Here is a 15,132-nt window from a genome sequence, read left to right on the forward strand (position 1 = left end):
TAAAAGAATATGTTACATTTTTTCATCATGTTATTATTACTGAGGAAACAGACTTGTGGTATCAGAAATCCCATGAGAGTTGGACCTCAATTGGAAAAATTACAAATAAAAGCAAAACCAAATACCAAACATCAAATGTTGGCCTTCAAAACAAGATGGAAAAAATAAAATAAAGGAAAAAGTCTGAATGGACATAAAACCCAAAGTTTTGCAATGTTTTTACTGCCTAATGGAAAGCTGACCAAATCAGTGGACAAGCTCCTGGGGCAGAGTCATGTTGTCTAACTCTAGACATGTCAGCTGCATCTGCACTAGTCTCTCTAGGTTCCATTCATATTTAATTAAGAAAAAGTAGATGTTTTTACTTCACTATCCTTCTAAATTATTTTAGATGCCTGTCTTAGGATGACATGAATAGCACTGTGCTACTTCTATTCATCGGTTATAAAGACAATCTAGGTACCTAGCCCAGATGGCCTCATCCCTGCAAAATTCAGTGGCTATTAGTGCATCTGTTTCTTTACTGTACTGTCCTGCACTTTATTCTAACTTGTTTTGAAGAAGTAAACAGGAACTTTGCATTCCTAGGCATGGAAAACATTTACAGGAAGGCAAAATTTCTTATCCTCAAATCGACTTTATAGAGATCTCCCCAAAAAATTATTCCACAAGACATGGAAAAAATGCACAACTGAATTACATAAACCAGATAAAATTCAACGTTGTTACTCAGTGTAGTGGATTCCAAGAAAAGGGGAAGGAAAAGATATATTGAGTTCAAATTGTTCTTGAAATGAAGCAATGCAGAACTTATAAGCAGAATCACGGATTTCCCATGGGAACATTGGTCTGACTGCAATTTCCCAATAATGACTTCTGGTCCAGAATCATTCCTATACACATCTTAGTGCATGCCATCTAAAGACTATGGTGATTGCAGATCGTTAGAGTCTGTAAATCAGTTGATTCTGTGTTAATTTATGGAAGTATAATAGGTACTGTGTCTAGGACCAGAATGAAGGGAGGAAAAGAATGTAGAAGCAGTGCAATTCATTCTGAAATGAAGATGGGCAAAAATATGGAAAAAGTGAGCAAAGACAATGCAGACTAAACATAGATATAAATTTGATATTCTTGGCACCAAAAACTTTACGTATTTCCTAAACAAAAGCTTCCAAGGCAAGACAATAAGGAGAATATACAATCCCTAGATCTGGTATGCTTGGGCCTTTTAAAGGATTATTAACATCATAAAAATACAATACACAGATGAGAGAATTATATGATTACACAAGTGGTGACTGTTTTATAAGCAGCAAACTTGTTGAATTGCAAATAATTGCATCAGAAGAAGCGATCAGACGACAAGAGATTTGTTCTTACCCATTCAGAGTAGAAACTGAATGTGAAACTTTTCACCTTATGCATCAGGTTTTCTTATCTGGTGGGCACCAACTTGGCTGTGTTCAGAACATCAGAGCAGGTGCTGGAACAAATTTCTTGGGTCTCTCAGTCATGTCTGTGCCAACACACTCAACCACATCAAATTCTTTCCGGTTGTTTACATTCACATATTCACCACATATTTTAAAACCTGAAAGGCTGAAATTCAGTGTGCAAATAAAAATTCCTAAAGTTAGATACTTACTTGAGATGTAGGTGTCTATTCACTAGTGTGTGGAAACAGGGTTTGATGTGATTGCCTAAACATAGGTATCTCGTGTCATTTGACTGGCCACTGCCATTCCAGCAAAGAGGTCCTTTGTCACATCTGTCATGCAGATGTCTTAGATACCCCATGGCATCTCAAGTAGTACTAGATGACTACATTTAGGCAAGTAGGTACAGTTTGTTCATTATGTCAGTGGAACTTGTGTTGACCAAAGGTGACGCTTGAGTCTCTATTTGGTTTTCTTTTATGTATTTGAAAGGAGAGAATGAGTATCAGTGAGTTGAGGTATTCTATACTGACGAGCAGAATGCACACTTTTGACTGACTGCAATTTAAGACATTTAAGACATTAAATGTAAAAGTGCTGACACAGCTTAACTGAATTATTATATATGACAGTAAAATGTGTAGTATGTTTGCGTTTGTGTGTGTTTTGCAGCCTGGATTAGTCACTCAGAATGATAAGGACATATACCCATAATATAGTCTTTGAAATCCACTCCCTGCAGTAGACACAGAAACCCTTTGGGTGGATTAATAGTAAAGGATGTTATGACTAATTTTTGAGAAATGAATGTTATATTCAGTGTCAGGTAGAAGCCAAGGACTTGAGTAATGAGTTCTCAAAAATGTCATACATGTTCCATAATAGCTACTTTCTATTGTTGAAAGGAAACGTGCATGTTAAAATTACTTCTTATAGTTGCTGGACTCTTTGATCTCTATGTAAATACAGGATAAGTAGTCACTAGCAACAGAATTATATAATCAAAATTGCTAATATCTTTATTGTAAGCTAAATGTATTTTATTAATTCAAATATTTGTAAGGATCCCTGCATCAAAACAACGTTTCTAGTACTGTCAGCTTCCTATTAATTCCTGTGTATCATATTTGTGCAGAGTTGTTTACAAGGTCTGCAGAAAAAGGGGTCTGAGGATGTTGTGGGTTAACTCCAGCCAGCAGCTCAGCCTCACCCAGCCTCTCGCTCACTCACCCACGGTGGGATGGGGGAGAGAATTGGAAGGGTAAAAGTGAGAAAACTTCTGGGTTCAGATAAAGTCAGTTTAATAGGTAAAGCAAAAGCCACACACACAAGGAAAACAAAACAGGGAATTCATTCACCACTTCCCATCGGCAGGCAGGTGTTCAGCCATCTCCAGGAAAGCAGGGCTCCATCACACGTAACAGTGACTTGGGAAGACAAACACCATAACTCTGAACATCCCCACCTTACTTCTTCTTCCCCCACCTTTATCTGCTGAGCATGACACCATACAGTGTGGGATGTCCCTTTGGTCAGTTGGGGTCAGCTGTCCCAGCTGTGTCCCCTCCCAGCCTCTTCTGCTCCCCCAGCCTACTTGCTGGCAGGGCAGCGTGAAAAGCAGAGAAGGCAGCACTGTTCAGCAATAGCTAAACCATCGGTTTGTTACCAACACTGTTTTCATCACAAATCCAAAACAGCACCCTAAGGCTGCTATGAAGAAAATAACTCAATCCCAGCCAAAACCCGGACAAAGGCCTAACCCAAATGTCAGCAGTGAGAGAGTCAGCACAAGAAAGTTTTTGAATGAATCAGGGAGATGATGGGAGGAAGTTTAATGTCTAGCCAGAGGGAACTAATCTTAAGTCTGGAGTATAGAGACCATGGTACTTACAGGAAAGTATATAGTTGGGTCTGTTTAGTCATCTGTTTAACAGCAAATGCATGAGTTGGCATGTGTCAATCTCACACACTTCTTGACTTGGAGTTATTTCTGCTCTTTAGGCAAACCTATGACTGTCTTTGGGGCAGATCTTATAATGAACTCATAGCACACTTTAGCTGCTCAGCAGCAGAAAGGGACCTTACAGCTGCTTTAAGATTTTCTAGCACAATGAGAAACCAGAATAGGAGGGAAGACGTAATTCCTACTGGGCGCTGTGAAGGGCCAGGACACAGTTTACATCGGAAGTCCTGGTTTAAGTGCTTGCCTTTTGAAGGCTATTAATGAATACCAATTACAGGAGGCCAGTGGTTACTTTAACATGTAAGGATTTGTTAAGCTACTTGGTAGTTCCCAGGATGAGAAGATGAGAGTGGTGTAAAGTTGTCCCTGTGTCTGTTCTTACCTGGTGGTGTGTGCTTGGCTTTAGGATACCTGGGGAGACCCCTGTCTCTGCTCTGCAGTAATGTGATGTTGAACTTCACTGTCACTGTTAAAAGTGTATCTCTGCCAATCAATTTTTCCTATAAAAGTGAACAAGAAATCTACTCAGTATTTAAACAGCACGGATTTCTTGCTATTGCAACTGCTTTTGCAAATGACACTTATCTCCCTCAAATTTACAATACTTGCATGATGGATGTTAGGAAATTTAGAGACCATTCAGGCTTCTATTTGTACACTTGGTGGAAACGTACTCATTAGAAATAGGGTCTGCAAATGCCAACAAGATGATAACAAATAGAACATATTGTGGGACTGATGTGCATCATTTCTAAGCTTTACACTATATTTGCAACTCCTGATGTGCACAAGGTCAGGAAATAAAATTCCTTTTCTTACAGAATACTGTTAATGGGGACATGCGGCTGACAAATTGTTAAGTCATTTATCGGAGTATCCATTTTCCATGATTTTGCAGAGCAGGTCAGGTTGAATAAATGGAGGGTGCCCAAGTATTTGCAGTGTTCTTGGTGCCATTGACTGTTGTAATTGCTGCTGAGAAACTTGTTTATCACTCCATTCCCAGAAAATTGCCTGGAGACTGTCTGATGTTCCTTTTGCTAAGACAGAAGCCAAATTAAAGAAGCATAGGGGTGATCTGCAATGCTTGTCTGTAGGCACAGATTTTAGAGCTGTCCAAAAATGAGCTGAACTGGGAAGTATAATTCTGCCATTCTAACAGGAAATTGAAGGGCAGTTCTTCAGAACTGCTATTGTGTGAAATTATGTTAATTTGGAAAAAAATATTTTTAGAATTGCATTAGAAAACAATTTTAGAAACATTGTTCAAGAAACATTGGACTACTGAGAGTCTTATTTAGCAAACACAGGATTCATGTGGAAAACCAGGATCTTTTTGGGGCACCCATCTAAGTGTAAGCGTTTGTACACTCTGGGTAGCTACACTTGAATTAGTCACTGCGGGGCTTCTTGTTGTCTGTAGAAATATATCCAATGAAGTCCATGTTGACTGCTTACATTGATACAAGAAGTGCTTCCTAGAAAACCCTATGAAGAGACCCCACATTGCCTTAGATGTTTGTATTTGCAGTGTAGATACCTGACTCTAGGTGAAATAGAGCCTACGATTTATGTCCACAGAGATTTCCTAAGAATACAGTGGGACTCTGCAAATATACATCAGACTCTTTATGGAGAGCAATAAAGTAATACTTTAAGTTTTATCATTTTAACCACCCAGGGGGGCCAATTAAAAAAAAAATTAAAAATTTTTTTAAATAACTGAAACTAATATTTATTCAGCATTTTATTGGAGGAACTTTCTTACGGTCATTCTAATGGCACTGAAAACTTTCATTAACTCCATATTTTTCTTCTTTATCTCTGCAGTAAATGATTATGTAAAGCAAACAAAATACTAAAATGTCAGGACTGTTGTCAAAAAGACCATCACAGCTGACTTCTCTAATTAAATAAAGAGATTTCTGCTTTCTGTGACACCTCATATACCACTTCTAGCTCCTAACAAGCATGACAGTTGCTATGAATACGTTTCAGCTCTATGGCAGTTGTGTTTCCCTTATTTTTCCCCTCTAACCATATCTACAATAGTACAGTTGCAAGATACTTCATTTCATTTCACATTTCATTTAGTCTTTTCCATATCTGTATGATACTTGCTAAGTGAATGTCCAGCTAATTTCATCATGAATCAGGATTGTTAAAGTTATCTCTTTACTTGACCTTTTAAATTCTATAAAAATAAATATATTAAGTGATTTACTTTTCCTTTTTCTGTCTTTGTTTATATTTTTTATTTAATTATTTTTATTTATTTATATTTAAAAGTATTGCTTCCTTGCTACTTTTTGCAAATATTTTTCAAGAAGGTGAGCGATATAACCATGTGCACTAAATATTGAAATTCTGTCTGTTATACATAGAACATTCTACACTGCTATTAAAATCTTTAATTTCATAACATAGTAAAAAACTTTACAGCTTTAATATTTTATCTAGCTTGAGTGGAAAATAATGTCAGTCTAATGACTGTTGTAGGCATAAATGAAAAAGCATCTTAATGCTGAGAATATTTAGCTTTTTTTTTGTTTTTTGATGTTGTCATTCAGAATAGGATTTAATGTAATATGTAGCTGGTAAATTTACAGATAACTGCAGTTAATCGGTGGACTGTGTACTTCAGTTTGCTTTTCCTCTGTTGAAAAATTTCCTTTCCAAGTTTTAACAAATAACTTTACTAAAGAAGGAAAGGGTTGTTTGGGTCACAATTTAATAAAGTATTTGAACATTTAGATTAGGAAATTAATGAGACTTAAACATGTCTTTAAAATTAAACTCATGTATAAATGCATTACAAAGTACACCAGAGCAGAAAGACTGAGAAAGATTCCCTCTTTCAGAGATAATCCATTCTTTCAAACTGTGGCTCATTCTTCCCAGTTTATGTTTATGAAAGCTGATTAATCTGATACTTTCTTTGACCTCATTGACATGGGATAATCAGCTGAAATTGTACCAGCTTGTGTGCCTCAGTTTTGAGTTCCTGAGGCTGAATTTTCTACTAAGGTCAATTGGCTTTAAATGTTGCATTGCAAAAACATGTTGGAATAAAGATATAACATTATCGTCAGGTACTGTAGAGCAAAGAGTGAAAATAATGCTATTTATTTAGCCTTCAGAGCTATTTAATGGAAAATTATATCATTTCACTGTCAATTTTACATATCAGTAAGTGGTTTCTGCATATATATTTTTCTGTGCAGGTCAACTTCTATGTAAGGGTGAAGGCAATTTACACCCTTGGACACAGTGTATCTCTGATTGCTCTTACTACAGGAAGTATAATTCTTTGCCTTTTCAGGTATGTATTTTTCATGAGTAAACATGAACAATGATGAGATGGTTTTAACTGTTGTCTGATTGCTCAGATATTTAGAGAATGTATCAGTTTTACACTTTTCTCAGTTAAACAGCTGACAATAATGTAATGCTAACTTGATTTTTGCTAGCACCAGTCATGTTAAAAAATTTCAAAGCACTTTACAAATTTACACACATTACAGCCCACAGAAGAAAGAATAGTCCTTTAGGAATGGATTATATAAAGCATTTTCTATTCGATTATTAAAATTGACACCTTGAATTGCTCTTGAAAATTAGTAGGATGCTGGTCTCAACACTGGACAAGTGGGCAGCCATATTTTGCAGAAGCTTCTGAGTGGTCTTCAGGAGTGCTATAATCGAAGGTAATCGTTAATTACTCCAAGTAGGGTTGTAAAGGTATGGATAATTGCACTGAAGGGTAGTGCTGAGGTTGCAGTGGTTTTTTTAGGCAGTGTTAGGAAAGGCAGTACTGTCTGTTGGTTTTGTCTAATTTCTGGGAATTATCTAGATTGAAAGCAATCTCCAACTGGTAAAAGAAATTGCAAAATGGAATTATCAGTATCATAGCTTTTCTCACTCTCTCCACTTTCATGCCTTTATGTATCACTTCTAGCTGTCTAATAGGATAGCCTTTATATTCTCCATCATAAACTTCACACTTTTCTGTTCCACTGCACCAAGAAAAACAAGAAAATGCATCTCTCAGATTTGGTAGAAAAGAAGTACACATAATTTGTAGAGAACAGCCTGTTGTTTGTCAGAGCCTCATTCCTCTGATGGCAAGTTCTGTAAGGCTTTTAGTCTGCCATCAAATTTTCTCAATATTTATATATTCAAAGACTATTCGAACAGATATATCACCCACAATTATATTTTTTAATATCTTTGAAAATTAATTGAGTCACGGTTATCTTCTTTCTACCAAAAAATGCTACAGGTAGATTGTGCATTTTCAAAACTGCTAAAACCTAGTAACATGTTTAAGACAGAGTGTTACAGACATCTGAATGTTGTCCATCACCAGAAGTCAGTTATAACAAACAGATCAAGAATTTCAGAGGTGTACTCAAAACCTTCAGTTTAAATATCCAAGTTGAGAACTCCCCAATCTCTCTTTGAGTCAGTGGAAAGACCCAAAGTTGTTTTTTTTTTTTTCGGGGGGAACATCAGGACTTCTAAGTCTCCCCATAAAGAAGCCTGTTTCTGTTACCTACAGGAAGCATAGGAGCCTCCTGACCTAGTCAGTTGAATTACGAACACAGATAAGTTTTAAAAACACCCTGTTCTGTATATAGTTTCCTAAGCACATAGCAAGCAGCCAGTTATTATGGAAGGCTGCAGCTGAAGCAAATGTAAATTATCAGTAATAGAAGTGAATGCAAATGGCTATGTGTGTATGTCTGTCTGTCTCTCAGACATGTTGTAGGGCATCCCATATGTTATGGTAATTTTTAGTGACCGAGTTTGGAAAATAAGAATGTTTCTGAAAGTTTTAACTCTTTGCTACTCAGCTGGTAACACCCCCTATCCAAGAAACATACTTTGCCCTGAAAGGTACCAGGGTTCTTTATAGGGAATGTCAATATACTGTTTATAAAGATCAGTCACTCACCCCTGAAACACATTCACCTTTGAATGTAACCAGCAAACTTTCACCTTGCTGTGTTTAAAAAGGAGAGCAAAGAACAGCTGTTCTAAGTGAAACTATCTAAAGGAGATTCACTGGTTAAGTAGTGAGGTAAAAATCAGAAGTTACTAATGCAGTAGGGCTGTCAAAATCCTGATTTCATCCAGCAGGATTAGGATTTGAACTCTGGATATTAATAACACAAGAGATTATTAAAACTGTACATTGCTGGATTTTTATATGTATGCTTCAAATTGTGTGGCATTTAATCTTGAATATGTGCAGTATTTTTAAGGAAAGAAAACATGGACTAATGTGGAGGTTAATTAAATTATAGATAATGTATTCATGACAAGGAAGTGGAATTTTTTTTTTAGGTATTACAACTTGACTTCTGCAGTCTATTATATATTGTTATGTACTGTCTGGCAGAACAGATACAGCCTCAGGATTTTGCTGTTGTTCACAATATCAGCTATAAGTGAATAAAAGGCAAAAAGAGAGTTGTTTCTGAAAGTTTCCATGCAGTTGCAATATTCTGGTTTGCATTTCTTCCAAAGAACTGAACTTGATTTCAATCTTTACAGAAACATTATATGGGTTCCCATTATTAGTGTCTGTACAGGACACATTTAGAAGCATTGCAAAAGGAAAGGATTTTATATCTGGCAATCTTTTAATCTCAAAACAAAGACATAAAATGTGAATATCTCTAAATACCTTGCCAGACTAAGCTGACAGCATTTTTCAAGTTACTATGGTGCCACTCCCCACATAATATTCTATATGCTTAATATAGTTAAAGCTAATTGGTAACTTTCTGGCACACTATTTTCCTGTTGGAGGTTGCCAATTTGTCAAGCACATTCTTGCTTCTGCAAACTTAATTTATAAACAGCAAAGCTAATAATTTTGATTTAGTCAAAAGAAGTTGCTTTACCCTTTTTAGAATGTAAGTTTCTATTTCTTCATTTTGAATGTCTAAGTTTTAATATATCATAAAGCTTTAGAAAAGTGGAAATCATAATGATTGAAAATAAATAGTACTTTTCAGATATTTTTAAAAATGTGGGTTTGTTCCAACTCACAGTGAAAAGAAATTGTAGAACAGCATATTTCTACAAAACACTGACGTTCTAGGTATTACTATAGATCTTACTATACTTCCTTCAGGGTTACTCCTGTATAACAAAACTTTCCAAAAATCTCACGTTTCTCTGATATGTGTTACCAAGGAGAAAAATATGAATCTCCATCATTTCTGTAGGATGTGCTTTCATGTGTATTGTCTGTAAATGTTCCTCACATGGTAGTTTTGTATCATGAGGTAGTCATATCAAAGGAATAAGCATGATAGCTTTTATTTCATTGTTAAAGAACAGCATTTCTTTTTTGTTCTGAATCATTATACATATCTCAGAAAAAATACTTCCTTGCCCACTACCCACAAAATATTGGTTTGACAGCTTTGTATATATGCAACATTTATTATTTCAGCTACTGAATGGAATGAAGAACTAATCATCTAAATTAGTTACTCAAGAAAAATATTTTCCTCCCATTTGCAGCTTGCACGTATCTCTGAATTCCATAGGAACATACGATGCAGTCCAACATAATAGGAGTATTGCAGTTTTTCTCAGAACCTGTTTCAGCAAAGGACATGCATAATCACAGAAATTACTGGGGTTTTGACAACTGCTTTAAGCTCAGCCTGGTTTTATGTCCTTTGCCACATGGAGCTAGCCACGTGGATCTGTTATTTATTTCCCTACAGTCACTGTAACTGTCCTTGCTTTAGTAGTTTCAGAATGGATTATTTAGTGTTCTTTGGTAAAAATAAAAATGTGAAGACTACTTGGAAGCTGCCACTGCACACCACCATAGCATCCTATTGCATCTTCGTTCTTTCATTGCTCGTACTTGCTAAAATGCCCAGGCTTCTGGCTTATTTCCAGGTGCAGTTCAAGGTGCTGGTTTTGACCAAAAAAACCTCTTAGCAGTTTGGTTTCTGGGGATTTGCTGTAAAAAAATTCTGTTAAATAAGAAGATCTTGAAGGGAATGTTCTTTTAAGTGAAAAACCCTCAGTTTATAACTTGTTTCCCCTGAGCACTCATTCACTTACTTGAAATATTTAATTTGTTGTTTGTCAGGCTTTCACATGGCTGCTGGACTGAAGAAGAGAAGTTTTGCCTCTCATTGGATAGAAAGAATAGGAAATGTGATGTTTTGAATGCATTTTTAAATTGTTCCTGCATACACTCACATCACAGGATGAAAAGCCATTATATAGAAAAATGCAGAAGTGAAATAAAAAATTAAACCAAAAAATAATAGGTGAGACCATCTAAAATGTAGGATAATCAGAGTTTTAATTGCAAGAAAAACACTAGGATGAGTGCACACACAGAAGGATATAATAATCTGTGGTTTTTGTCAGCGTATGTTAAAGTCTGGGACAAATACCACTGGGATCTTTTGGTCTGTGATAGTGAAAAGGAGTATGAAATACTTTATTTGTATATTTTGGACAGCCTATAATGATGATGTGGGTGATGATGATAAAAGAAAACAGCAAGGCAGCACTGAGAATATGACAGAGGAAGAAAGGGTAGGCTCTTACTTAAGGTTCATAATACTAAGAAATGATCAGAGAGTAGTAGAAGTATTTCAAGAGCTTTCTGTCTCGAAATCTAAAATGCCTGTTTTTAAATCTCTTCTTAGAAAACTTCATTGTACTCGGAACTACATCCATCTGAACCTGTTCCTCTCTTTCATTCTAAGAGCAATCTCTGTTCTAGTCAAGGATGATATTCTCTATTCCAGCTCCAACACAGCTCACTGTCCAGAGGATCAAACCTCATGGGTAATAAACTTCATTTGCTACCTGGTATAATACTGTTGTCACTAAATTTTCCTCCCTGATCCCTTTAAATATTTAGGAATATCAAGCTGTCAGTGTAGACAATTCTGTAGAGAATACAATGGCCAGTAAAATGGTCTCCTAGAAGTAACCAGAGAAAGAAGGTTGCAGCACGAGTAACAGAACTTAATGTTGGTTTGCATGTTCATGAAGGGACAACATCATCTGCCAAAACATGTCATCACCAGCTCTAGCTCAGAATAAATACGGCCACTGCATTAATCAGCTGGGAGAGTTTAGGACAAACAGGAGTACCATCAGCTGGGAACGATTAAAGGCAGCTTGTCTGGAAATGTTCCAGCAGCTTTATCAGGGGTCCAGGAACTGGACAGGTATCAATGGAGGGAGAGAAATGAGTCAAGGAATTAAATGTTAGTAGTATTAATTAAATATTAACTCCTCTGTACTTTCTGGCAATGACCAAAGTGTTGTCATCTGCGTTCTTGGCAAGCTAATACGTTTACTCCATTTTCATACACGGGGGTTAAAAAAATCTCAAGTCTTGCTGTTAAAAGACTGACCACTCTATGATATTCCCCATTCTCTGCCGCTGTTGTTTCAGTCAAAAGTGCTGCAAAAGAACCCTACAGATATTGCTGAATACCTTCTGAATTTAATTTACTGCAGTTTAAGCTTGTGAAAAAAAATGGAGGGAAGATATTTTTATATTGATGAAGCCATATTGTCCCAAAGCATAAAGTTCTTAGCAGTGACTACCAAGCTGTATGTATGAATTAGTAATCTTTAGTAGTCTTCATTTATAATGAAGACAAATAAGCTCTGAGTTAGTAGACCCTAAGTAGGCAAAGTAGTTAGTAGGCAGTCTGCCAGGGGTAATCAAAGGTTCTTAGGTCCTTGAAAAATTCATCAGCAGACCCTCAAAATACTACTTTATTCTCGTTATTCTTGGCTGCAGAGGCTCATACTTTCCTGTTTGAATATGTCCAGTTGTACGGACTGTTGAGTAGTTTCTGTTGCATTATATGTGGGTTGATCTGACACCAGCTTGGCAAGGCTCTTTTGTGTTGCATTGCCTGGATGCTACCTTTCTTATGTAACAGCACGCAGGGTTTACCCCTTTTGTCACGTGTGTGATGTTCCACAGTTCTGCTGCACATGCAGATGTCTAAAAGCACACAATTCAAAATGCAATGTAACTAGGTTCTGGATCTGAATGGCACAGAGCCATAATTCTGTCTGACTCTTTACTGACAGATACCTTCACTGTTCAGCTTCTGGAAATACACCTGATACAGGATTAGCTGCAGGAGGAAGGGAAGATATTTTGATGTGGGGTTCTGGTATGTAAATCAAGAATATAATACAGGGGAGTCTTGGAATTTAAAAGAGATTACAAAAATTTTAGACTTTGACTGCTAATCTGGTTGTAAGTAGTCATAAGCATAAAAAAAATTTCAACTTGTGTTTTGAAATGTTTAATTTTCTCCATATTAAATTTTCTGGCCCATTACTGGTCTGCAATGAATATCTCTTCAGTGGATACAAAGTCCAGAGGTAAGATTAGTTTTACCAAACAAGATGACTGGACTAAGCTGTTTCTCTGGGCTTCTGTCTTTCTCACTGGACAGTTTATCTCATCTGCTTTAAGCCTTTCTCTGGATATGCCTGTCTCTCTTCATGAGCTGTATAAGGAGCTAGTCGGCTAGTAGGTGGCTAGCTTTCACCAGAAACCTTGTTTGTAGGCAGCTAAAATTAGGTGAAATTAATTCAAGCCTTTGGGCTCTTACTTCGTTTTATAGGCATGTACACAGGCATAAATGTGGGCTTGTGTGTTGCTTGGGATGCACTGAGATATCTGAGACACCACAAGGGGCTGATGAATACAAAGAAGTATCTCTAGGAAGTCTATGCACTTCTGGTTTAGCAGCTGGTAACTGGGGTCCCTGAGGGCATCTCACTTCATAATAGACACCTATGTTTAGACAGAGGAATCAGTCACTAAATGAGTAAGTTACCTACTTAAGTATCTGGTGTACTTGGAATTTTAACAGAAACAGTGGAGGTATGGAGGGTATTTAAAATGAGGAAGGGCGTAAAGCAGGCAGAAACTAGAAGTTTTATTTAGTTCATTTTGTTTAGTCTGTTACATTCAGCATATCATCACATTTCTCAGCTCAGTCTCAGCAGAAACATTTTTGTGTTCAATTCTCGCATCCCAGATTGCTGCTGGGAAGTACCAAAGTAGCAGCAGCCAGCACTGTGGAACATCAGCCTCACAGACATTTGAAAATTAATTCTGAAGAGCAGCACACAGACTATAAGTATATTGGAACTTCATTTTATGATACATGCATGTGTGTTTTGTTAATTAAGAAACACTGAAGCATTTTCTAAAGGGAAAACATTATTTTTAAAAGTCCAGTCAACTTTTTCTTCTAAGTCTACTTTCATGTAAAGTTATATTTTTCACTCAGTTTCCCGTTTAGCCTTGAAAAATTCATAAAGCACTTTCTTTGTTAATTTTTATTATGTTAGGAAGCCAGCTGGGATTTTAATATATTTATTAGCCACCTAGTAGATGATCATTTGATCTAATAGCCATTTATTAACTATTACAAATGTGTGCATTTATTGATAACCACAACCTTTTACAATATTTGTGCTATGAAGTTTTTAAAATTTCTGACTGAATTTGCTATGAGAGCCATCTAAATAAGTTTTATATAATTAATTTTCTTTTTATATATGCAGCAACATTTATAATGTCTCAGTTTGCTTGACTGAATAAAAAAAATCTCTACGGGATCTGGGTTACTATTATTACATGCAGAGTTAAATCCTATAAGATATATTAATAACAGAGTAATACAGCATCTTTCCTGCAACAACTTTGATCCTTATTCTCATATTTCAGGTGGGCTGCAAGGCTATTTTGGTGTTTTTTCAATATGGTGTTATGGCAAACTTTTACTGGCTGTTAGTTGAAGGACTTTACCTCCACATCCTCCTTGTGCTAATATTCTCCCCCAACAGACACTTCACAATCTACCTGCTGATTGGATGGGGTAAGAACTTAAAACATCTTCCAATAATATTCTTTTTTTCTGTATGAATGTACAGGTTCAGTATTTCATACCAAGGCTGTCCTGCTGTTTCTGTTGAATGACTCCCCAGACTCACTAGTTCCTCAATTCAGCCCCAGCACAGGTTACAGCCGTGGGAGAGAGGGGGCACAAAACTGCTGAAGCATAACTGCTAGCTTGTTCCTTGGCATGGCTCTGACTGGTGCCAGTCTGCACAATGCCCAGGAGTTGTTCAGGATATAGGATGGTACAAGGACTGCTACCACATAACATGTGATTCAGGCTGTCCTAATCTGGGAGGAAAAAGAAAGTTTATCTACACATCCACAGGCTATGCTATACTATTTGCCTTTTTGAAAAGCCCAATAATATTGTCCATCTGGTTTTAAATACATGTATTCCTTTCATTTCCAGAAAGTGCAAAGATATTTATACAGAGCACCTCAAAGCTTCCAGTAATAGGTGGTCATAAAACATTTAGGTATTGCTGGGAAATGGGAATGTGTGGGGGAATGGTTCCTTATGAAATGATTTACACTTCAGTTTTATAGTGTAGTCCTTGGAAGTGCATTGGGAATGCATAACTTGTATCTGTCTCCCTGTAGGTCACTCTGACAGCTTGAAAGAAACCTAAGAAAGGCATGTTCTTTGTGTATTAGTCATTACGGCTGCATTTTTATAAGAAATAAACCCTCTTCCCTGCAGTCTTTGTTTGTAATACATTGCTTACATCATGTAGCTCATCAGATGGGCCTCTCCATCCATTCACTAAACTGTTTACTGTATGCTT

The 15,132-nt window shown here is 36.7% G+C and overlaps 1 protein-coding gene across 2 annotated transcripts in view; it reads left to right on the top strand.

Moving 5' to 3' along the window:
- The window catches only part of VIPR2 (vasoactive intestinal peptide receptor 2), a 62,704-nt gene that overhangs the window by 30,116 nt on the left and 17,456 nt on the right, over positions 1 to 15,132 (top strand). For both annotated transcript variants that reach the window (XM_074868386.1, XM_074868395.1), the window contains exons 5-7: positions 6,627 to 6,724; positions 11,100 to 11,241; positions 14,174 to 14,324. In XM_074868386.1, coding sequence (XP_074724487.1) covers positions 6,627 to 6,724; positions 11,100 to 11,241; positions 14,174 to 14,324 — 391 coding nt within the window. The remainder of the gene's footprint in view (positions 1 to 6,626; positions 6,725 to 11,099; positions 11,242 to 14,173; positions 14,325 to 15,132) is intronic.

The sequence above is a fragment of the Strix uralensis genome, chromosome 1 (assembly GCF_047716275.1).
Source record: "Strix uralensis isolate ZFMK-TIS-50842 chromosome 1, bStrUra1, whole genome shotgun sequence".
Lineage (NCBI taxonomy): Eukaryota > Metazoa > Chordata > Aves > Strigiformes > Strigidae > Strix > Strix uralensis.